We start from the raw sequence: 19812 nt of genomic DNA, 5'->3' as shown, positions 1-19812 counted from the left end.
TTTTAATACAAGAGAAAATCAAAATGAGGTGAAAGTCATATCAGACATGTCACAGTGTAACACTGCCCTCTTGTGATAGGACAGAAAAACCTGCACTTATTGTGGACAATTATGGTTCCATTGTGTGACACCAAAGAGTCGGTTACAGGGGCGTTGCTAGACCCCATGCCACAGTAAAGTTCTGCAGTGTCCTGATAAATACTTGTCTGAGGATGAGGCAGATCACCTTATACCAATCTGGGAAATTTCTTCCTATTAATTGGATTCGATCATTTACATAATTTAAATAATTAAAAACACCATTGCTGGTTGTAACACCGGTGAACGTTTACAGCAGTGTATTAAGGCATAAGGTAAATCTGCTTTGAAATGATGTGTATTGTGAAAAGTGCCATACAACTAATAATTATTTGACTTCTGTCTTAACCTGATAGTGTTTTGTGTTTGTGTGGGTGACACTGTTCACTGTCTACATATGTTTATTAACCATTGCTCCTGCAAAAGCCTGTTTTGATGAAACTCAAGTCATCGTTCACGTGATCCTTTGTTGGTACTATGGTGATTAGCTATAGAGTAAATTTTGAAATACTAAGCGGATTTATTTTCATCCCAGTTGGTTGGTGTATTAACATTATTATTATTATTATTATTATTATTATTATTATTGTGAACTGTAAAATATACAGTACAAGCACAAAAATGAAATCCAATAATGCCTGAGACATTGCCACTGTACAGCAAAAAAAAAAAAAAAAAAAGAAAGAAATGTGTAATTCAGCAGCACCAGGAACAGTCTGCCCAAAATTAATTTGTGCTTATGAGAAGTAAGTGATATTGAGTGAGACAGACCCCTCATTCACCAAGTACCAACAAAACAAAGAATGATTATTGGGTATGGGATAAGATACACTATAGAATAGGACAAGTAGATGAATTAAACATAACTGGTGTGTTTTATTAAAAAGATCAGAGGCACAAACCAGATGATGAAAGAAATCAAACAGGATGAATTTAGTGAATGGTGAGTTCTGTACCAGATGGGATAAGAAACCAACAGATATCTTTCAAAAACCAATACTTGGCAAAAAGTCAGCATAAAAGTAATCCATCAGACTCCAGTGGTTTAATCAATGATGAGAACAGACCAAAATATAACTCCTTTTTCACTGTATATCTTGACAGCAGCCACGATATAGGCACGACTAGGCACGATCATGATTACAGGCTGGATTACACTTCCTATAGCGACATCTAGGAAGTGTAATCGAGCTTGAAATCATGATCGTGCCTAGATACTGTAATGATAAGATTAAACCACTGGAGTCGTATGGATTACTTTTATGCTGACATCATCTCCTTTTGGAGCTTTTGGAGTTCTGGTCACCATTTACTTACATTGTGAGGACCTACAGAGCTGACCTATTCTTCAAAAAATCTTCGTTTGTGTTCAGCAGAAGAAAGTTATACACATCATAGGCTATGTTCACACAGGCAGGAAAAAATCAGATTTTCTGGACGCTGTCACTCAAATCCGTTTAGGTTTTTGTAGTCCGAACATGACAAAAACACATTAAATCAGATTTTTACAAGCCTCATCCAAACCACATTCGTAGGTGGTTTGGAATCCGATTAAAATTGGATTTTTCTTAATACGTCTAAGTCTGAACGGTCAAATCGGATTTCATGTGTTTTTCTAGTCATTTTCTGTGTGTGATGGCTGTTATGCATCAGGTTTTGCGACGAGAAAACATGCTGTGCTCTGAACGGCATAATTAATGCCTTCACGGGGCACTTCAAATTGAATACAATAATAATGGCCACGCAGTAGTATCGTTACAAACAGAATCTGCAATAAAAATTACTTCAAAAGTGAGTTCACCCTGTTTTATTAAACATTTCAGCCCTATAAAACTCTCACAGTGGAAGGTAAACAGGGCATAGAGATCATCACTTCTGAATGAAACACACCTATATGTTATATCTATGTTACAGGGCATGCAAAGCACTGCAAACCTTTTATTATATTCAGTAATACAGACATTGGCTTTAATTACCCATCTCTGCTCAGAATGCTATTCTGAGATGCGGGTTGGCCCTGTTTTGGCGGCACGAGGGAGACCTACACAATATTAGGCTGGTGGTTTTAATGTTGTGGCTGATCGGTGTACAATGCGTATAAAGCCGGAGATATATGGCATATAAAAGTAAAAAATAAATAAAATAAACACACACAGCAGTTGTGTGTCATGCGTCCTTACTTCTGTAAGTACATATTTCACCAGATAAGTAATAATATTTGACCAATGGTTTTGATTGTGCAAGTTACTTCCTACATTCAAAATTAATGCATATATAAATTTGATCAGTATTGCATGATTATTTTTTTTATTTTTTTTTATTTTTTTGCATATCCACAAAGAGCTAATACAGTGGTGGCAAAACTGGGTACCGTTAGGTTAGATAATCAATGATCTTGTATTTGGCCTTTTATTTGTCACCACAGTCAAACTTTACAAGTTAAAATCAGCTATTTGTGACTTCAGGGTTTGTGTACTTAATAAATGCAAATCTAACAACACCAGTGCAATCAGCTCTATTAGAGCAGAGGTGATAATGATGGCCAGAGTCTGTGAACCATCATAATTATGATGATGATGGATATCTACAGAAGCCCAAATCTCCATTAAAATGTTAGAATCTGAGTTTTTAATTAATGTGAATGAAGCGCTTATTTAAAACATCTCTTTTTTTCCACTGCTGAGCATTTGTTTGTAGACAGTAACTTTATCTTTGTGTGTACACTACACAACCCATGTACTTACTACAATAGAATAGAATAGAGTAGAACCTGGCGCAATAAATGGATCAAACCTGCTAACTTTCAGTTACAAGTCCACATTTTTAATTATGATACACTGAACACAACATAGGCATGCTATCTTCTCCCTACAGAAAAGTCTGTCTTGCAGGAAGAATACTGTACCTTCATTCCAGCTGCTGCAGCGGGGCCACCAGGGTCCACTGCCTGGATGTGGCAGGGTTTACTTCCTCTCACCACAAATCCCCAGCCCACCGCATCTCCAACAATCTGCAGACACATATTCATACAGGCACATTAACTTATTCAGTTCTACCTCAAATGCTTACACTGCCTATGCAGAGACTCACATTGTGTAAAATAAGGTAAAAATATGTTGTTGTTTTTTTCAAGGTTACTGGTTTTGAAAATGATTGTCACACACCAAGACCTCAATAAATAGAATAAGCAACTACAATGTCTTCAGCCCCAGTAAATTGAGGAAACATGCTAGCCAAAATTCAATTTAGTACAAACAGTAGCCTATTATTACACATTTCAGCCTTACAAAACTCTCACAGTGGAAGGTAAACAGGACATAGAGATCATCACTTCTGAATGAAACACACCCATATGTAATTTCTATGTTACAGGGCATGCAAAGCACTGCAAACCTTTCATAATATTCAATAATACAGACATTGGCTTAATTTACCCATCTCTGCGCTAAAGTGCAGTAACCCATACCGTTGCGAAAAACCACAACGATAAATGTCACACGAATGCGGGAGGCTTGAGAAGCGGATCATCACAGGACGCGGGTCCTCGTCTCACCATCTGAACTTTTTATACTTTAGTACGGGACACAAAGCCTTCAATACGGGATGTTTCGCTCTCTGCTAAAATACAGGACCCCAAGATAAAAGGTGTCCCATGTGGGACGTCGTAATTTCGGCCAAAATACAGGACGTCCCCGCTAAAACAAGCAGCAACAACATTAGCAGCAACAAACATTGCATATGCCACCTCTCCCATTTTAAAGTCATTGTCTGTCAAGAAAGTTCATATTTGGATACTGCCCTCATGAAAAGCATGAACAGTGTTACAATATCCATTACTAAAATCTCATGCATGGTGAATATACGCAAGTTTGCTGTGTTACCATGACAACTAATGTGGACATGATAGCAAAAGCGACTAGTCTGAACAGAAACAAATCTGATCTGGCCACACATAACTTGCAGTTTGAACAGTCACTCAAAAAAAATTGGATTTGTGGAAAATTTGGATATTTCCTGCAGTGTGAACAAAGCCTTATAGTCATACACATTTTAGTAGCTGATGGTATCATACAGTACTTTAATAATCTAAATGAACATAGAGCACAACCCTTACAGAGAGCTATTCTGTCACATGAAGGTCCTGAAAAAGCTAGAACACCCAAAGCTACGACACAATTAAATGCCTTTGCCTTTGGAAAATGATTTTGTCAGCATTGCTCCTTATAAATAAGTTCACAAAGCAACCAACGAGTAGGTTTAGATCAGTGTTGGGTAAGTTACTCTAAAAAGTAATTAATTACTAACTACTATTTACATCTTCTACAGTGTAATTAGAATACTGTACTAATTACACTGTCTGAAAAGTAATTGCATTACTTATTACTAATTACCTTTTATAACCCATATCAAACAGATGAACAATAGAAGGATAGACATGAAATTGTTCTTTTAATTCTTTCAAATAAATCATATAAAATCACATAAATTATTCTTGAACTGGCCAAAGAATTTAAGGGGGCAGCGTTAAATTAAAAAACATAATTTTAACATCAGAAGTTACATTTCGATTTTAAATTCACTATTGTTTTATATAGAATTGTTCTATAGTCTATACAGTATCTAATGCAATTACTTCAGAAGTATCAGTAATTAAATTACTGAAAAATTAAGAGTAATCCCTTACTTTACTTTTTCAAGGAAATAAGTAATTTAATTTCAATAATTAATTACTTAGTAATGCATTACACCCAACACTGATTTAGATACAGAATACCTAACTGATAAATTCTATAGATCATTCTCCATGAACAAACATAAAGTACAAAAATTACATAAAATATATGTAATTTAAAGAAAGTTTTGAGAGAAAAGTTGTTGTACAACCATATATGTAAACTTTAAATCTTAAAGATTCACTAGACAGTGACAGTAGAGGCTGCAACAATGACAGCTGACAATTAACACATGAGACATGATCTTACCTGGAATCAGCACTGAAGATGTGCTACTCATCTACTCTCATCATCTGGTGATGGTGTTTATGAGCTGATCATGGTTCTTTTATAATTATTAACTAGGGAAACATCACTTAAATTGGACAGTGGTGGTTATGTCAGATAAAACCCCAAAGATGCATTAAACATCATCTATCTGTAATGCAAATATTTTAGTCCAACCGCATTACACTGCCAACACAGGCAATCAGCAAATGAATCCAAAATGATGTAAACCACAAAGATGTTCAAGATTAAGAAGAAAACTTTGAAGAATTCCCAACAGGAAAATATTAACAACTTTTTTAAGAGGTCTAACAAATTATGTTTCTGCAGGAGCAACAAAATAAAATAAATACATTAAAATAAAGGTAGAACGGTGAGTTTAGTGAAATATGAGAAAAAATATCAGACAAAATGAAAGTAAAATCTGGTTGAATGGAAGATTTTACAGCTACATATTACTGTTAGTTCTCCAGTCAATTTTAGAGTATTGTTCTGTTGTCAGGTAAAGTTCTAACAATTTTACTACTGAAAACAATATAGTTGCATCAGTTTCCTGTGATCCAGATTTTGATGTGTACATAATGATTCAACTTTCTTTTCTTTCTTTCTGTTAACGTTAGTGGAGCTCTTAATGAATCATCTTAGTGAAACACATATAATTAATAAATCTTTTTAATTGATGATTGATCATAGTATCCCAAGTCACAAAAATACACTTGTACTATTCCACCCAGCATTTAAAGACATATTGCAAAGCATATTGCCGGAATCTGATGTAGCTTATTATATATTACTACAGTATTATATATATACACTATATTGCCAAAAGTATTCGCTCACCCATCCAAATAATTGAATTCAGGTGTTCCAATTACTTCCATAGCCACAGGTGTATAAAATGAAGCACCTAGGCATGCAGACTGCTTCTACAAACATTTGTGAAAGAATGGGCCGCTCTCAGGAGCTCAGTGAATTCCAGCGTGGTACTGTGATAGGATGCCACCTGTGCAACAAGTCCAGTCGTGAAATTTCCTCGCTACTAAATATTCCACAGTCAACTGTTAGTGGTATTATAACAAAGTGGAAGCGATTGGGAATGACAGCAACTCAGCCACGTAAAATGACAGAGCGGGGTCAACGGATGCTGAGGCGCATAGTGCGCAGAGGTCGCCAACTTTCTGCAGAGTCAATCGCTACAGACCTCCAAAGTTCATGTGGCCTTCAGATTAGCTCAAGAACAGTGCGTAGAGAGCTTCATGGAATGGGTTTCCATGGCCGAGCAGCTGCATCCAAGCCATACATCACCAAGTGCAATGCAAAGGGTCGGATGCAGTGGTGTAAAGCACGCCGCCACTGGACTCTAGAGCAGTGGAGAAGCGTTCTCTGGAGTGACGAATGACGCTTCTCCATCTGGCAATCTAATTGACGAGTCTGGGTTTGGCAGTTGCCAGGAGAACGTTACTTGTCTGACTGCATTGTGCCAACTGTGAAGTTTGGTGGTGGGGGGATTATGGTGTGGGGTTGTTTTTCAGGAGCTGGGCTTGGCCCCTTAGTTCCAGTGAAAGGAACTCTGAATGCTTCAGCATACCAAGAGATTTTGGACAATTCCATGCTCCCAACTTTGTGGGAACAGTTTGGGGATGGCCCCTTCCTGTTCCAACATGACTGCGCACCAGTGCACAAAGCAAGGTCCATAAAGGCATGGATGAGCGAGTTTGGTGTGGAAGAACTTGACTGGCCTGCACAGAGTCCTGACCTCAACCCGATAGAGCGCCTTTGGGATGAATTAGAGTGAAGACTGCGAGCCAGGCCTTCTCGTCCAACATTAGTGTCTGATCTCACAAATGTGCTTCTGGAAGAATGGTCAAAAATTCCCATAAACACACTCCTAAACCTTGTGGAAAGCCTTCCCAGAAGAGTTGAAGCTGTTATAGCTGCAAAGGGTGGGCCGACGTCATATGAAACCCTATGGATTAAGAATGGAATGTCACTTAAGGTCATATGCGTCTAAAGGCAGATGAGCGAATACTTTTGGCAATATAGTGTATATATATATTTATATACATCTTATATAAATCAAATAGTATGTGGCATTTATGTACATCTACTGTAATGTTTGCTAAAGGCAGAGGTGGACAGTAACAAAGTACATTTACTTGAGTACTGTACTTAAGTACACTTTTTGAGTATCTGTACTTTACTTGAGTATTATTTTTTTCTGGAAACTTGTGACTTTAACTTCACTACATTTAAAAAACAAATATGGTACTTTTCACTCCACTACATTTCTATAAAGGTCCTAGAGTAAATCAGTGGATTATTTTTTTCTTCTCTAAAACGTGATTGTTTTTTTGCAGGTGACAGACAGCCTATCAGTAATCACTCTTGTAGTGTAAGTTCAATGATTTCCCAGCATTTTCTGTCAAAATGGAAGATGGTGGTCCCTCAGCGCAGTGCGCGCACCCATGGCCATACTTAGAAAACATGTTCCAGTTTTCTGAAAATGTTAAAGATTAATTTAGTTTTAAATGTTTGCTTTGTTTGCCTAAAAAGAAGCATGTCACAGCCTTCAAAAATTCGCCGTCCAACCTGCGGAAGCAATATTGAGGAATGTAAACTTTTAATTTCTTGTGAAAGCTTGAAATTATCTGTGCTTTAGAGCTAAAGTTTCAGTATGAAGTATGGTCGGTCAAATGATTTTTTATGGATTTGCCCGCCAAGTTGCCATAGCCTTGTGGATACATCGCTAACGCATAGGTGAGGTTCGACAATGACGTTAGTTAGCATGCAAAAGCATGAATTCAAATGTAAATGAGCTTAAGAGTTAAATAAGTTAATATCTCGTAACTTTTATAGTTTTTTTGTTGTTGTTGTTGTTGTTACCTTGCATAATTACTATAGTTACGTGTAGAGCTGCACGATTAAATCATAAAAAGATTGTGATCTCGATTCAAACACCCACACGATCTCTTTCCTAAATGATAACGATTCGCCTGTCTATTAAACCTTTGACAAAAATCATACCGGAACATTCAAATCTGCATTGGTGCTGCCGCTGAGCCAGAGAGAGCAGTTATCATGTTCTGCCAGAGCTGTGTGAAACACATGCTGCTTTTGTGGGGGTGGATAGGAGTGTTAAATAAAAAAATGAAGATGATTATGGCTGTCTTTTTTGTCAATTTAGTTGTTTTATTTCTATAGGTTTTGTAACATTCTAAAAGCTCTTTATTCCACAGATACTACAAGCTAGTCAGTGTATTCAGTAGGTTGCTTCAGAGGCATAAGGTATTGTAAGTATTACATACAACAATGCAACAATAATAAAACAATGTGTTGACATAAAAAAGGAAATGTACTTTTGATACTTAAGTACTTTTAAAACCAAGTACTTCTGTACATTTACTTAAGTAAAAATCTGTCTTTACAACTTTCACTTGTAATGGAATAATATTTGACAAGTAGTATCTGTACTTTCACTCAAGTAATGGAGTTGTGTACTTTGTCCACCTCTGACTAAAGGAGGTGAGCTTCCCCCAGCTGAGTCTGGTTCCTTTCCAAGGTTTTCTCCCTCTTCTAACAAAACATTTTAGGGAGCTGCTTTGAAATAATATTGTATGTTTTGTAAAAAGCGCAAAGAACACTGACTTGACTAGCTGGCTGTGGCTGGATTTTGTTGTAATTTACACTTAACAATAAAACGCAATAGTGAATTATGATAGAATAGAACATGAATATGACATTGCTGACTGTATATTACACATACTGTTTGTAAAGTTAAAAAATACAAAAACTGTAAACAATTAGGTTTTTATAGAAGGATTTAATGACAGGTTCTAATATTACCACAAATGTACACCACATAGTGTTTTTGTTCTCTTGAGTGTTATAACTGCACTTTCCTTGATAAAGGAAATTTGGTCTATTCCATTAGAAACCATTTCCTCTATTATTATTAATTGCGAAAGCTTGTTTTTTTTTTCTTTCTTTTTTTTTTTTTTTTTTTCTTCTCCTGGATATGGATACTACGTCTTAAAAGCTTGTACATAATGATTGTGATTGTACAATTCCTATAATTTCTAATCAGCATCTGTTTATAAAAATGTGATCAGTATGTCATTTTATTTGTTCAAGTTCTTTGTTCATAAATTCATTCATTTAAATGGCACCTATTTGTTAAATGGGTGTGTGTACATTCGTCTGTGGCAACAATCAGGCATTCCCAGAAGTTGTGACATTTGATTCACATTTGATAAAATATGTATTTTTGTAACAGTTATTTTTCTTCTTGTTTTTGATATCAGTTATGTACATTGGAATTTTTTATTATTATTATTATTTTTACATTTTATGTTGTGTAGTGAATGTTTATTGTATTATTTAAAGTGTCATGTGCATCAGGCATTAAACTATGCTATTTTTTGGCAGAGAATTCTGTTTATGAAAAGTTTTAGTCATAATATGTTAAAGTGATTTACTTTTATAATCTGACCGTGTCTGCATCTCCCTTCTAATACTATTTCTAGATCTTAGTGCTGCCTTTGACACCACAGAACATGACATTCTCTTGGACAGGCTTGAGCATTACGTTGGCATTTGTGAACAGGCATTTACGACGACAACACAGTACGAAAGTTCAGAGCTCGAAAATGAATACATTAATACATTAGCAAAATGCTTTTAACCAACAGGTGGCACTAAAGCTTTATAATTCAGCCAATAACATTACGTCATCCCTTTAAGCATGTGGGCTGATACATTTTGCGGTTGTTCTCCCTGGTAATGAGTAGCTAAATGTGCTAAACGACAGGGGTTATATTTACCATATCTGAAAATCATTATTTGGGGACACTAACAATAAACTACTAGCTAGTACTAGTAGCTACCTTGGTCACAATGTTATTTGTAGACATGGAACCATGGTAATGCTGTTTTATTGATTTATGTATTTATTTATTTATTTTTACAATATGTGTGATAGTATCGTGTCAATCCTTTTGCACATGGTTATGGTAAATAGTAAAATTTTATATAATATTTTATATACAATTTTATATAGGAAAGTACAATGGTATTTCCATCTGATGCCATTACTGTACCATGGTAACCTCCACAGTGCGTTTTTGTAAGGAAACAATGATGAATATCGTACAGGTTGATATAACTTATCTTCCCTGTTTCTGGGTATTTATGAATTTATTGGTATTAAGAGACAAAAAACATAATTGAAATCAAGGCGTTTAATAAAACAATTATTAAACAGACATTAATAATGATTTAGAGCTGCACAGAGAAATACAGACATGGTACCATGAGCTCCTTACAGATACAAACACACACACACACACACACACGCACACACACATGCACACGCACACGCGTATTTAACTTCACTTTGTAATTTGTGAAGCATTGAAATCAGAGATTTGGATTTACTTCTCCCTTTTATTCAACTTCAAAACAAAACGGTGATTAAACATAAAATAACTATCTGATTATTAGATTAGCTTACACTTTGTGTACACTTTCCAGTGATAGGGAAAATGTGGCACATATCTGGACCGGTATTAAACAGACAACCCAGAAAAAATGCTGATTGTCAAGATGACCCCAAAATCTTAACCTACCACAGCCTTAAATAGAGAACATGGTATATTCTTTAAAATGAGTAAAGATGTTACATGACCAGCTGTGAGAATTAGCAGCACAATACAGATTATTAAGGCAGAGGATTCAAGCTTATGGTTGTGCACATTATATGCACAAAACGTTCTTTAAAACCAAAAGATTATTGTTTGACTGTTGATTTGTCGTCCTTGTCAATTCCTCAACTGAGTGCAATTAACGCTAGTCAAACAAGAAGCATCCTGCAAAACCACAATCCCTCTTATTCAGTACAATTCTGCACATGACAGATGTAGATTGACAAAAGAGCTCATTTCTTGTACAGTTCATTTAACACTTTCAGTTGTGTCATGATATATAATAAGCACTACTAAGGTTAAACACTGTATTTCTTCCTGCACAGATGACTGCTTGTACACAATACACATGCATAGGAGTTATTTAGATAAACATATAGCACTATAATTTTCCAATTAGTCTAATAATTTCTTCTATAGTGTTACATATGTATTTCTAAAACTAGTTACATTGTTATAAAGTGAATCTGAAGACTGTATTGTCTTGTCAGTTGCTTTTTAACTCACTACATACTCTAAATTTGACTTTTCATGGCAATGTTTTGCAGTTAGAACAGTAACACTTTCACAAAGTGATATTTTCGATGTTGTCATATAATATAAACATTATACAGTTAACTACATGATTGCCTTCCTAATATTTAATGGCCATTTAGACAAAAGAGATCAAATAAAAATTAGCTACTTTTACAAAATACTTTAACTTGCACAACTGAAATGAGTTACAGTATAACATACAGTATTTTAGATATGCATTAGATGTGTTTTACCTAAAGAACATACTCTGGAAGTGCTGTTGTTGGTTTCCCCCTGCATTTAAACGGAGGCATAAATTCTGTTTATTATTTTATAAGTGCTGGAAAACATGGCAGGTATATAAAGTAGCAGTTAAACGAATCACACTAAGGTAATGTGATTAATCTCAACTACGCCACTTCTAGACAACATTGTTTTTCTCCAAAGATCACAGTCATTCTTAAATTGAAGAAACAGTTGAAGAGTAAAAAAACAAAAAGAGCTCTGAATTCTGCTCTTACCTGAATGACACAAATTAGTTTGGCATCTGGTCTGCTAACCTAAGATTACTCAACTACCATGAGTGTTTTAAATGGCTACGGTTCTAAATAAAATCTGTTACAAAACAATATTTGGCAGTTGCCTTTCCACATGATCTCAGAGAATCTATCCAGTTTCAGTCTGAGCTGACATATACCAGTAAAAGTCAATGAGGTGCCAATGGGAGGCACAAATCTCAAAGTATAGATTAGTGTCATGCTCTCTAAGCTAATGGTTTGAATTAAAATGATGAACGGAATCAAAAGATCACTTCTCAGGACATTCCACTTGAAACGTTTCACTCAAAGCTTTGAGTCCAACTAAGAGCCTTGCCTGTATCTCTCTCTCTCTCTCTCTCTCACACACACACACACACACACACACTCTCTCTCACTCATGCACAGGCATTAAAACTGAGAGTAAAAAGAGACTAAAAAAGGAAGAAAGAAAGAAAACAGACAAACAAACAGACAGACAATAGAGGGATTGTGTCTTTAGTATTTCATTTCTTCGATAACCTCCATAACCACTGTTCTTGGTCCAGTGAGGATGAGGTTGCTGACAGTCCTGTAGTCCAGAGTGAGCACGTTCAGTCCATTAACTGACACCACAAACTGACACACCTGTACAGATGCGCATGAACAAATGTCATTGCAATGTGACACAACAACATGTATACTATTTTTGTACATTGATAAAGACACAATGGTACAGATAACAACGTAATGGAATATGAAGCATTTACACAAATGGCACAATAAACCGATTCTAATCTCTGTCAGTGCAATCCAGCGACAGTTAATACAAAACTGCAGTTTTTATTGTTAAAGATGCTTCTTTCATTGAGAAGATGAACTGCAAGAATTAGATTCCAAGTATAAAAGAGCTTATTAAAATGTATCATACAAATTATATATTAGAAATGTACTTTTCTGTACTAATACTTTACATATTTTGTCAAAACTGAGTTACTGTATGAACTGAATCTCGTCTCTTAGAAAATTATCTGTCCTGAGACAGATGGGTTTGGCTCAACTACTATTTGATTGGATAATTTAAAAAAAACACGTTGAAGCCTTTTTTCTTCTTTTCAGTGTTGTTGTGCTTGTTAAAATTATTTACATTAACTCTTCTGCAGAATAATATCTTTATAAACTGATTAGCTTTGATGGAGTCCTTCCTGGTAAACCCTTGGTGACACTATCATTATAAATGAGTCATACTGTTGCCCTTGTTTTATGCTTAATTGTCAGCATGTCCTCCAAACATTTGCAGTTTGTTACCTTTGCTAAGAGGTTGTCATGACTAATAACATAAAAGGTTAATAAAGATAATACTATATTTGCATTTCCTGAAGGAAATACCCATGCTTGCAAGGCAGCAAAAGAAAAGTTTTAAAAATGGTAGGTCACATTATATTGACAAAAGTTGTAAACCCAAGTATAGATAGGATGTATAGAAGAAGAAAAGAAGGGGGTGAGAAAAGGAAAGAGAGAGAGCGCTTCATTGTTATTATATGCAATATACATAGATAAATATATGTAAGCAAGAAGACCCATTTGAATTTTAGGTTACACTTTATATTAGGTAGACTTAACTACTATGTACTAATGCCAACATTTGCTGCTACTGAGGTTGAGGTACGGGTAGGTTTAGGATTAGTGGTTAAAGTTAGGTTTTGGGGTAAGGGTTGGGTTAGGGGTAAAGTTAACAGTGTAACTACAAATGTAATCAAATGAAAGTACTTTAAATGTAATTACAATGCAGCAACATGTATGTACATAAGTACATTGTATCAAATGGTTAAGTACATAGTAGTTAAGGCCATCTAATATAAAGTGGATCCAAATTTTAAATTTCAAATTCAGATATATCATCACTCTTGGTAAAATTCTGAATGCTGAATATTCATTTAAAAAAGAAAAAACAGCACATATATGTTTTGGAACAACATGACGTTGACTAAATAATTTTCATTTGTTGACAGAAATTTCATTTGTGGGTGAAATCTTCTTTAAATGACTTGCATGTGTTTACACTGAAAGTGTATGGAATGTTTGGAATATGCTGCATGCAGCCCATTTGTTAACATTTAACAAATAAATGCATTACATACAAAATGTTATTACACTTGTCTGAAGTTTAACAGGTTTACAGTTCCAAAAGATTCTTTAGTAACTGACACCTCCAAAACTGTCAAGGACTCTTTATATAAACCACACTTTACAAATGTTTAATTTATTTACATTAGTAGCTGGTTAAAACGAGACATCCCTTGCTGCTGAGACACATTTTTAGGGGTTAATAAATAATTTTAGATATTAAGAAGGTGGCTTACATTAGATATTACTGAAGAGTTGTTTTCAGTTCAGCATGTGACTGAGTATAAATATACTTGAAATGGCCAAACCTTCACTTATTATTATTATATTACATACTGTATATTATATATTATTAAATTACTGTAGGTTATATGTAAATGCAACTATTTAATTAATAGGATATCAATCAGAATTCAGTATGCAAATAGACATAAGAAAGAAGACCCATTTGAATTTAATAGGATCCATTTTTTTTTTTATTTTGCATAAAAATAAAATATACATACAGTACTGTGCAAAAGTTTTAGGCAATTGGGAAAAATTTGGCATAGTGAGGATGTCTTCAAAAATAATGCCATAAATAGTTTTCAGTTATCAATTAACATCATACAAAGTCCAGTAAACATAAAAAAAACTAAATCAATATTTGGTGTGGCCACCTTTGCCTTCAAAACAGCTCCAATTCTCCTAGGTACACGTGGAAACAGTTTTTCTTGGTTGTTGGCAGATAGGATGTTCCAAGCTTCTTGGAGAATTCACTACAGTTCTTCTATCTATTTAGACTGTCTCAATTGCTTCTGTCTCTATATGTAATCTCTGACTGACTCAATGTTCATTGGGGGGCTCTGTGGGGAACATGCCATCTGTTGCAGGGCTCCCTGTTCTTCTATTCTATTCTATTTGCAAAAGAAATGTTTGGGAGTCTAAAATGTATATTTCCTATTGACACACTAATGCTGAAAATATAAATAACCATCTTAAGACAAATGTTTTTGTGAAACATCTTATGTACCCAAGACTTTTGCACAGTACTATACATAAATTCTGCTTGCAACAATGTTTATTATAAGAAAAAAGACACTGGGTGTTTCTCAGTTTCTCTGTGTAATTGAACAGGTGCAGCTCAGACTTTGTCTTTAAATAGCATGATGCTTTTACCTCAGAAACAGACAGGCACACACGCTTAGTCTGCAAACAAGACCTTATGTAATAAGCATTCAGGAGTGGAGCTAAGGGAGTTGTTGTTTTTTTTTTTAAAGTTGCATAACCGTAATTGGGCATTATTGTAGTTAATAAGTTCCATGGCTGCTGAGTGCTACACTATCACTCCACTGGGTTTAAAGAGCTGCTCATGAAAGAGGGTGAACAGTTATTATTCCTGTCACAACTGTAAGGTAGATAAACATATACATGTAGTAGACATACATGTATGATGTACTAGCCAGTCTAGACTGGGATCTGCACAAAGAAACATGTTCTGCTCAAATCACATACATATGTTTATGTACTGCCAGACTACTACATTCCAAACCAATCTGCTTGACGTTATCTTGAGTTTTCGTAAGAGAAAGTACTCACATTAACTATCAAAGGACATTATAATTGTTCCACATCAGTGTTCTGTGCCTAAGGTCAAACTAAAATAACTGTGTGCATGTGTGTGTGTATGTGTGGGTGGGTATGTTGTAATCTAACCATCTCTGTCTCTTTTTCATGAAACTCTTCCTGCTGATTCTGGGTCCTTCTATAGATAAAATTATCGTAACATCACACAAGAGGCGACCGTGCTTCCGGGTTTTTCAGACAAGCAGTTTTAGTGATGCCGCTATGGTTCTTATTATCTGTTAAGAACTTTATAATGTAATAATATTTGTTAATGGTAATGAAAGTTGTTAAAAAGTGATACTTATGGTTTATAGCCTGAAATACACTGTTTGACCAAAAAAAAAAAAAGTCGCATACTCTAATATTTAGTTGGACTGCCTTTAGCTTTGATAACGGTGTGCATTTGTCGTGGCACTGTTTCGACAACCTTATGCAACATCACAACACTTATTTCCATCCAGAGTTGCATTCATTTTTGGCCAAGATCTTGCATTGATGACGGGAGAGTCAAACCACTCCATAAAGTCTTCTGCAGAACATCCCAAAGACTTTCAATGGGGTTAAGGTCAGGACTCTGTGGTGGCCAATTCATGTGTGAAACTGATTCCTCATGCTCTCTGAACCACTCTTTCACAATCTGAGCCCGATGAATCTTGGCATTTTCATCCTGGAATATGCCCGTGCCGTCAGGGAATAAAAAAATCCATTGATGGGATAACCTGGTTATTCAGTACATTCAGGTAGTCAGCTGACTTCATTTTATTGCTGCATAACTTTGCTGACCCTAGACTTGACCAACTGAAGCAACCCCAGATCATAACACTGACTCCAGAGGCTTGTACAGTGGGCACTATGCATGACGGTGCATTGATTCATGCGCTTCCCTTTTTATCGTGACACGCTCATCAGACCACATGACCTTTTTCCATTGCTCCACAGTCCAATCTTTATGCTTCCTAGCAAATTGAAGTTGTTTTTTCCGATTAGACTCACTAACAAGTGGCTTTATTGTGGCCACACGGCTGTTTAGTCCCAATCCTGTAAGTTCTCATACAGAAATACTCAAACCAGCCCATCTGGCACCAACAATCATGCCATGCTCCAAATCACTCAGATCACATTTTCTCCCCATTCTGATGGTTGATGTGAACATTAACTGAAGCTCCTGACCTGTATCTGCATGATTTTATGCACTGCACTGCTGCCACATGATTGGCTGATTAGATAATCGCATGGATGATTGTTGGTGCCAGACGGGCTGGTTTGAGTATTTCTGTAACTGCTGATCTCCTGGGATTTTCAAACACAACAGTCTCTAAAATGTACTCAGAATGGTGCCAAAAACAAAAAACATCCAGTGAGCGGCAGTTTTGTAGACAGAAATGCCTTGTTGATGAGAGAGGTCAACAGAGAATGGCCAGAATGGTTCAAACTGATAAAGTCTACGGTAACTCAGATAACCGTTCTGTACAATTGTGGTGAGAAGAATAGCATCTCAGAATGCTATTCTGAGATGTGGGTTGGCCCTGTTTTGGCGGCACAAGGGGGACCTACACATTATTAGGCTGGTGGTTTTAATGTTGTAGCTGATGCAACTGATGTACAATGCAACACGTATAAAGCCTGAGATATATGGCATATAAAAGTAAAAAATAAATAAACACACCCATCCTTACTGCTGTAAGTACACATTTCACCAGATAAGTAATAATATTTGATCAATGGTTTTGATTGTGCAAGTTACTTCCTACATTCAAAATTAATGCATATATAAATTTGATCAGTATTGCATGATTTTAATTAATTTTTTGTTGCATATCCACAAGTACTGGTGTACTGATATACACCAGTATGTGTTATGGTGGTGGCAAAACTGGGTACCGTTAGGTTAGATTATCAATGATCTTGTATTTGGCCTTATATTTGTCACCACAGTCAAACTTTACAAGTTAAAATCAGCTATTTGTGACTTCAGGGTTTGTGTACTTAATAAATGCAAATCTAACAACACCAGTGCAATCAGCTCTATTAGAGCAGAGGTGATAATGATGGCCAGAGTCTGTGAACCATCATAATTATGATGATGATGGATATCTACAGAAGCCCAAATCTCCATTAAAATGTTAGAATCTGAGTTTTTAATCAATGTGAATGAAGCGCTTATTTAAAACATCTCTTTTTTTCCACTGCTGAGCATTTGTTTGTAGACAGTAACTTTATCTTTGTGTGTACACTACACAACCCATGTACTTACTACAATAGAATAGAATAGAGTAGAACCTGGCGCAATAAATGGATCAAACCTGCTAACTTTCAGTTACAAGTCCACATTTTTAACTATGATACACTGAACACAACATAGGCATGCTATCTTCTCCCTACAGAAAAGTCTGTCTTGCAGGAAGAATACTGTACCTTCATTCCAGCTGCTGCAGCGGGGCCACCAGGGTCCACTGCCTGGATGTGGCAGGGTTTACTTCCTCTCACCACAAATCCCCAGCCCACCGCATCTCCAACAATCTGCAGACACATATTCATACAGGCACATTAACTTATTCAGTTCTACCTCAAATGCTTACACTGCCTATGCAGAGACTCACATTGTGTAAAATAAGGTAAAAATATGTTGTTGTTTTTTTCAAGGTTACTGGTTTTGAAAATGATTGTCACACACCAAGACCTCAATAAATAGAATAAGCAGCTACAATGTCTTCAGCCCCAGTAAATTGAGGAAACATGCTAGCCAAAATTCAATTTAGTACAAACAGTAGCCTATGTCTGTTAGATTTAAAGTCATCTGTAAGCTCTTGTTCTCCTAAAGGTTGACAGAAATGTACTTTTTGCAGATATACTAAATATTTGCAGTCTTGTTGTTCAAGAAAATGAATAAAAAATATTGATGACTCATTTTGCACTCTCTAGATAAAGTATAATGCTAGGTTTTAGACGAAGTCAGAGGTGGGAATATCCGAGTTGAAATTTCCCACTTCTGACCTCAGTGTGTTCCAGTCAATCACATATCATGGTAACATGAACACAAGCCAACTGCAAAGCCTTCCAGATGTTAGCTAGCTGGCTGTCTAGTAGCTATTTAACGAGCAAATAGGTGAAAAACGTAGGAATTGATTGGTACACAAAATTCTTCTTAACATCCTCTTGTATATTTATTGTTTATTGCAGATTCATACATTTTGTGCAGTGAAAATACTTAAAAGTTTGATTTTATGTTTCACAAAACCCTGCTCTGTTTTATGCTCTTCGGTAGCTGCTATCTTGGAAATGACGTCAAATGACGCTATTCACTGAAGTCGTGGTTGAGCGATCTACCCCAGCGTCTTAACATGTCTGAATTTGGGCAGCATTCCAGTTATTATTTCCAAGCAGAATGTGGGAAAATTCTGAGTTCTGAGTTGTCTGGAATGCAACATAATACCACCTACTTCTGACCATCAACAGCCTGTTTCAATAGGACATACGTCAACACATTTAAAGAAAATTGCGCTCCTCAAGCCATTTCATTGGGGCTTTAAGTAAACTAAATTACAGCTGAAGACACATAGTATCAAATTTCAGGTTTATTGATCTGGATTCTTATCTGGTCTTCACTCTTCCTGTTTTCCTGAGGAAAAATTTCCTCTCGTTATTTTTAGTTGTGAACTTTTCCTCCCAGTAAATGGATTCTCAGAACAAAACACACTAAATTATGCAATTAGAGCTTGGAGTCTGTGCAGATTTGGCATGTGTGTGTGCATTTGTGCGCGTATGTGTGCGTGCGTGTGTGTGACTTACTGTGAATGTCTTCTTTATGTAACGTCCACCAGGGGCCTGAAGTTCCTCTGGGCTCACTTGTTTCTTTAGCACTGTGAATACAGTCATACAAACAATGTTCCTCAGTTATTAACTCTAGGCCACTTTTCATTGCTTTTTCCAAAAAGTAAAAGATAATTTTACTATTAAACACCTTGATTAAAAGAATACAAGTGAAGATTATCTATTCATTACAACAACACTAAGACAGCAACACTTTACTTTACTCCTCATATTACTTAATGGTATAGTTCACAATCCGTCACGTGATCAAAGTCAACACAGAGACATCCTGAAACAAGACGTGTTTCTTCCGAGACAGAGAGAGAAAGCTGTAGTCAGGCTGTAATGGGCAATGAATGTTTGCTTTTAATGAAGTAATTAGGTTATGGTGTCACTGGGATGGACTAATTTAACACAGAAGAGGTTCTAATTGCCCTCACTTCTGCATATGTAATGTACAGT

The 19812-nt window shown here is 35.9% G+C and overlaps 1 protein-coding gene across 5 annotated transcripts in view; it reads right to left on the bottom strand.

The window, feature by feature from the left end:
• deptor (DEP domain containing MTOR-interacting protein) overlaps nucleotides 1-19812 on the bottom strand; it is a 61999-nt gene that overhangs the window by 2636 nt on the left and 39551 nt on the right. For 3 of the 5 annotated variants that reach the window (XM_051720037.1, XM_051720038.1, XM_051720039.1), the window contains exons 8-9: nucleotides 19330-19400; nucleotides 2984-3088 (exon numbers count right to left, since the gene is read on the bottom strand). In XM_051720037.1, the coding sequence (XP_051575997.1) occupies nucleotides 2984-3088; nucleotides 19330-19400 (176 nt within the window). Of the gene's footprint in view, nucleotides 1-2983; nucleotides 3089-10300; nucleotides 12457-17955; nucleotides 18061-19329; nucleotides 19401-19812 lie in introns of those variants that run through there. The other 2 variants (XM_051720036.1, XM_051720035.1) reach the window with 1 other exon arrangement.

This window comes from Myxocyprinus asiaticus, chromosome 16 (assembly GCF_019703515.2).
Source record: "Myxocyprinus asiaticus isolate MX2 ecotype Aquarium Trade chromosome 16, UBuf_Myxa_2, whole genome shotgun sequence".
NCBI lineage: Eukaryota > Metazoa > Chordata > Actinopteri > Cypriniformes > Catostomidae > Myxocyprinus > Myxocyprinus asiaticus.
The sequence above is the reverse complement of the archived record's forward strand: the minus strand, read 5'-3'. Positions and strand labels throughout refer to the sequence as shown.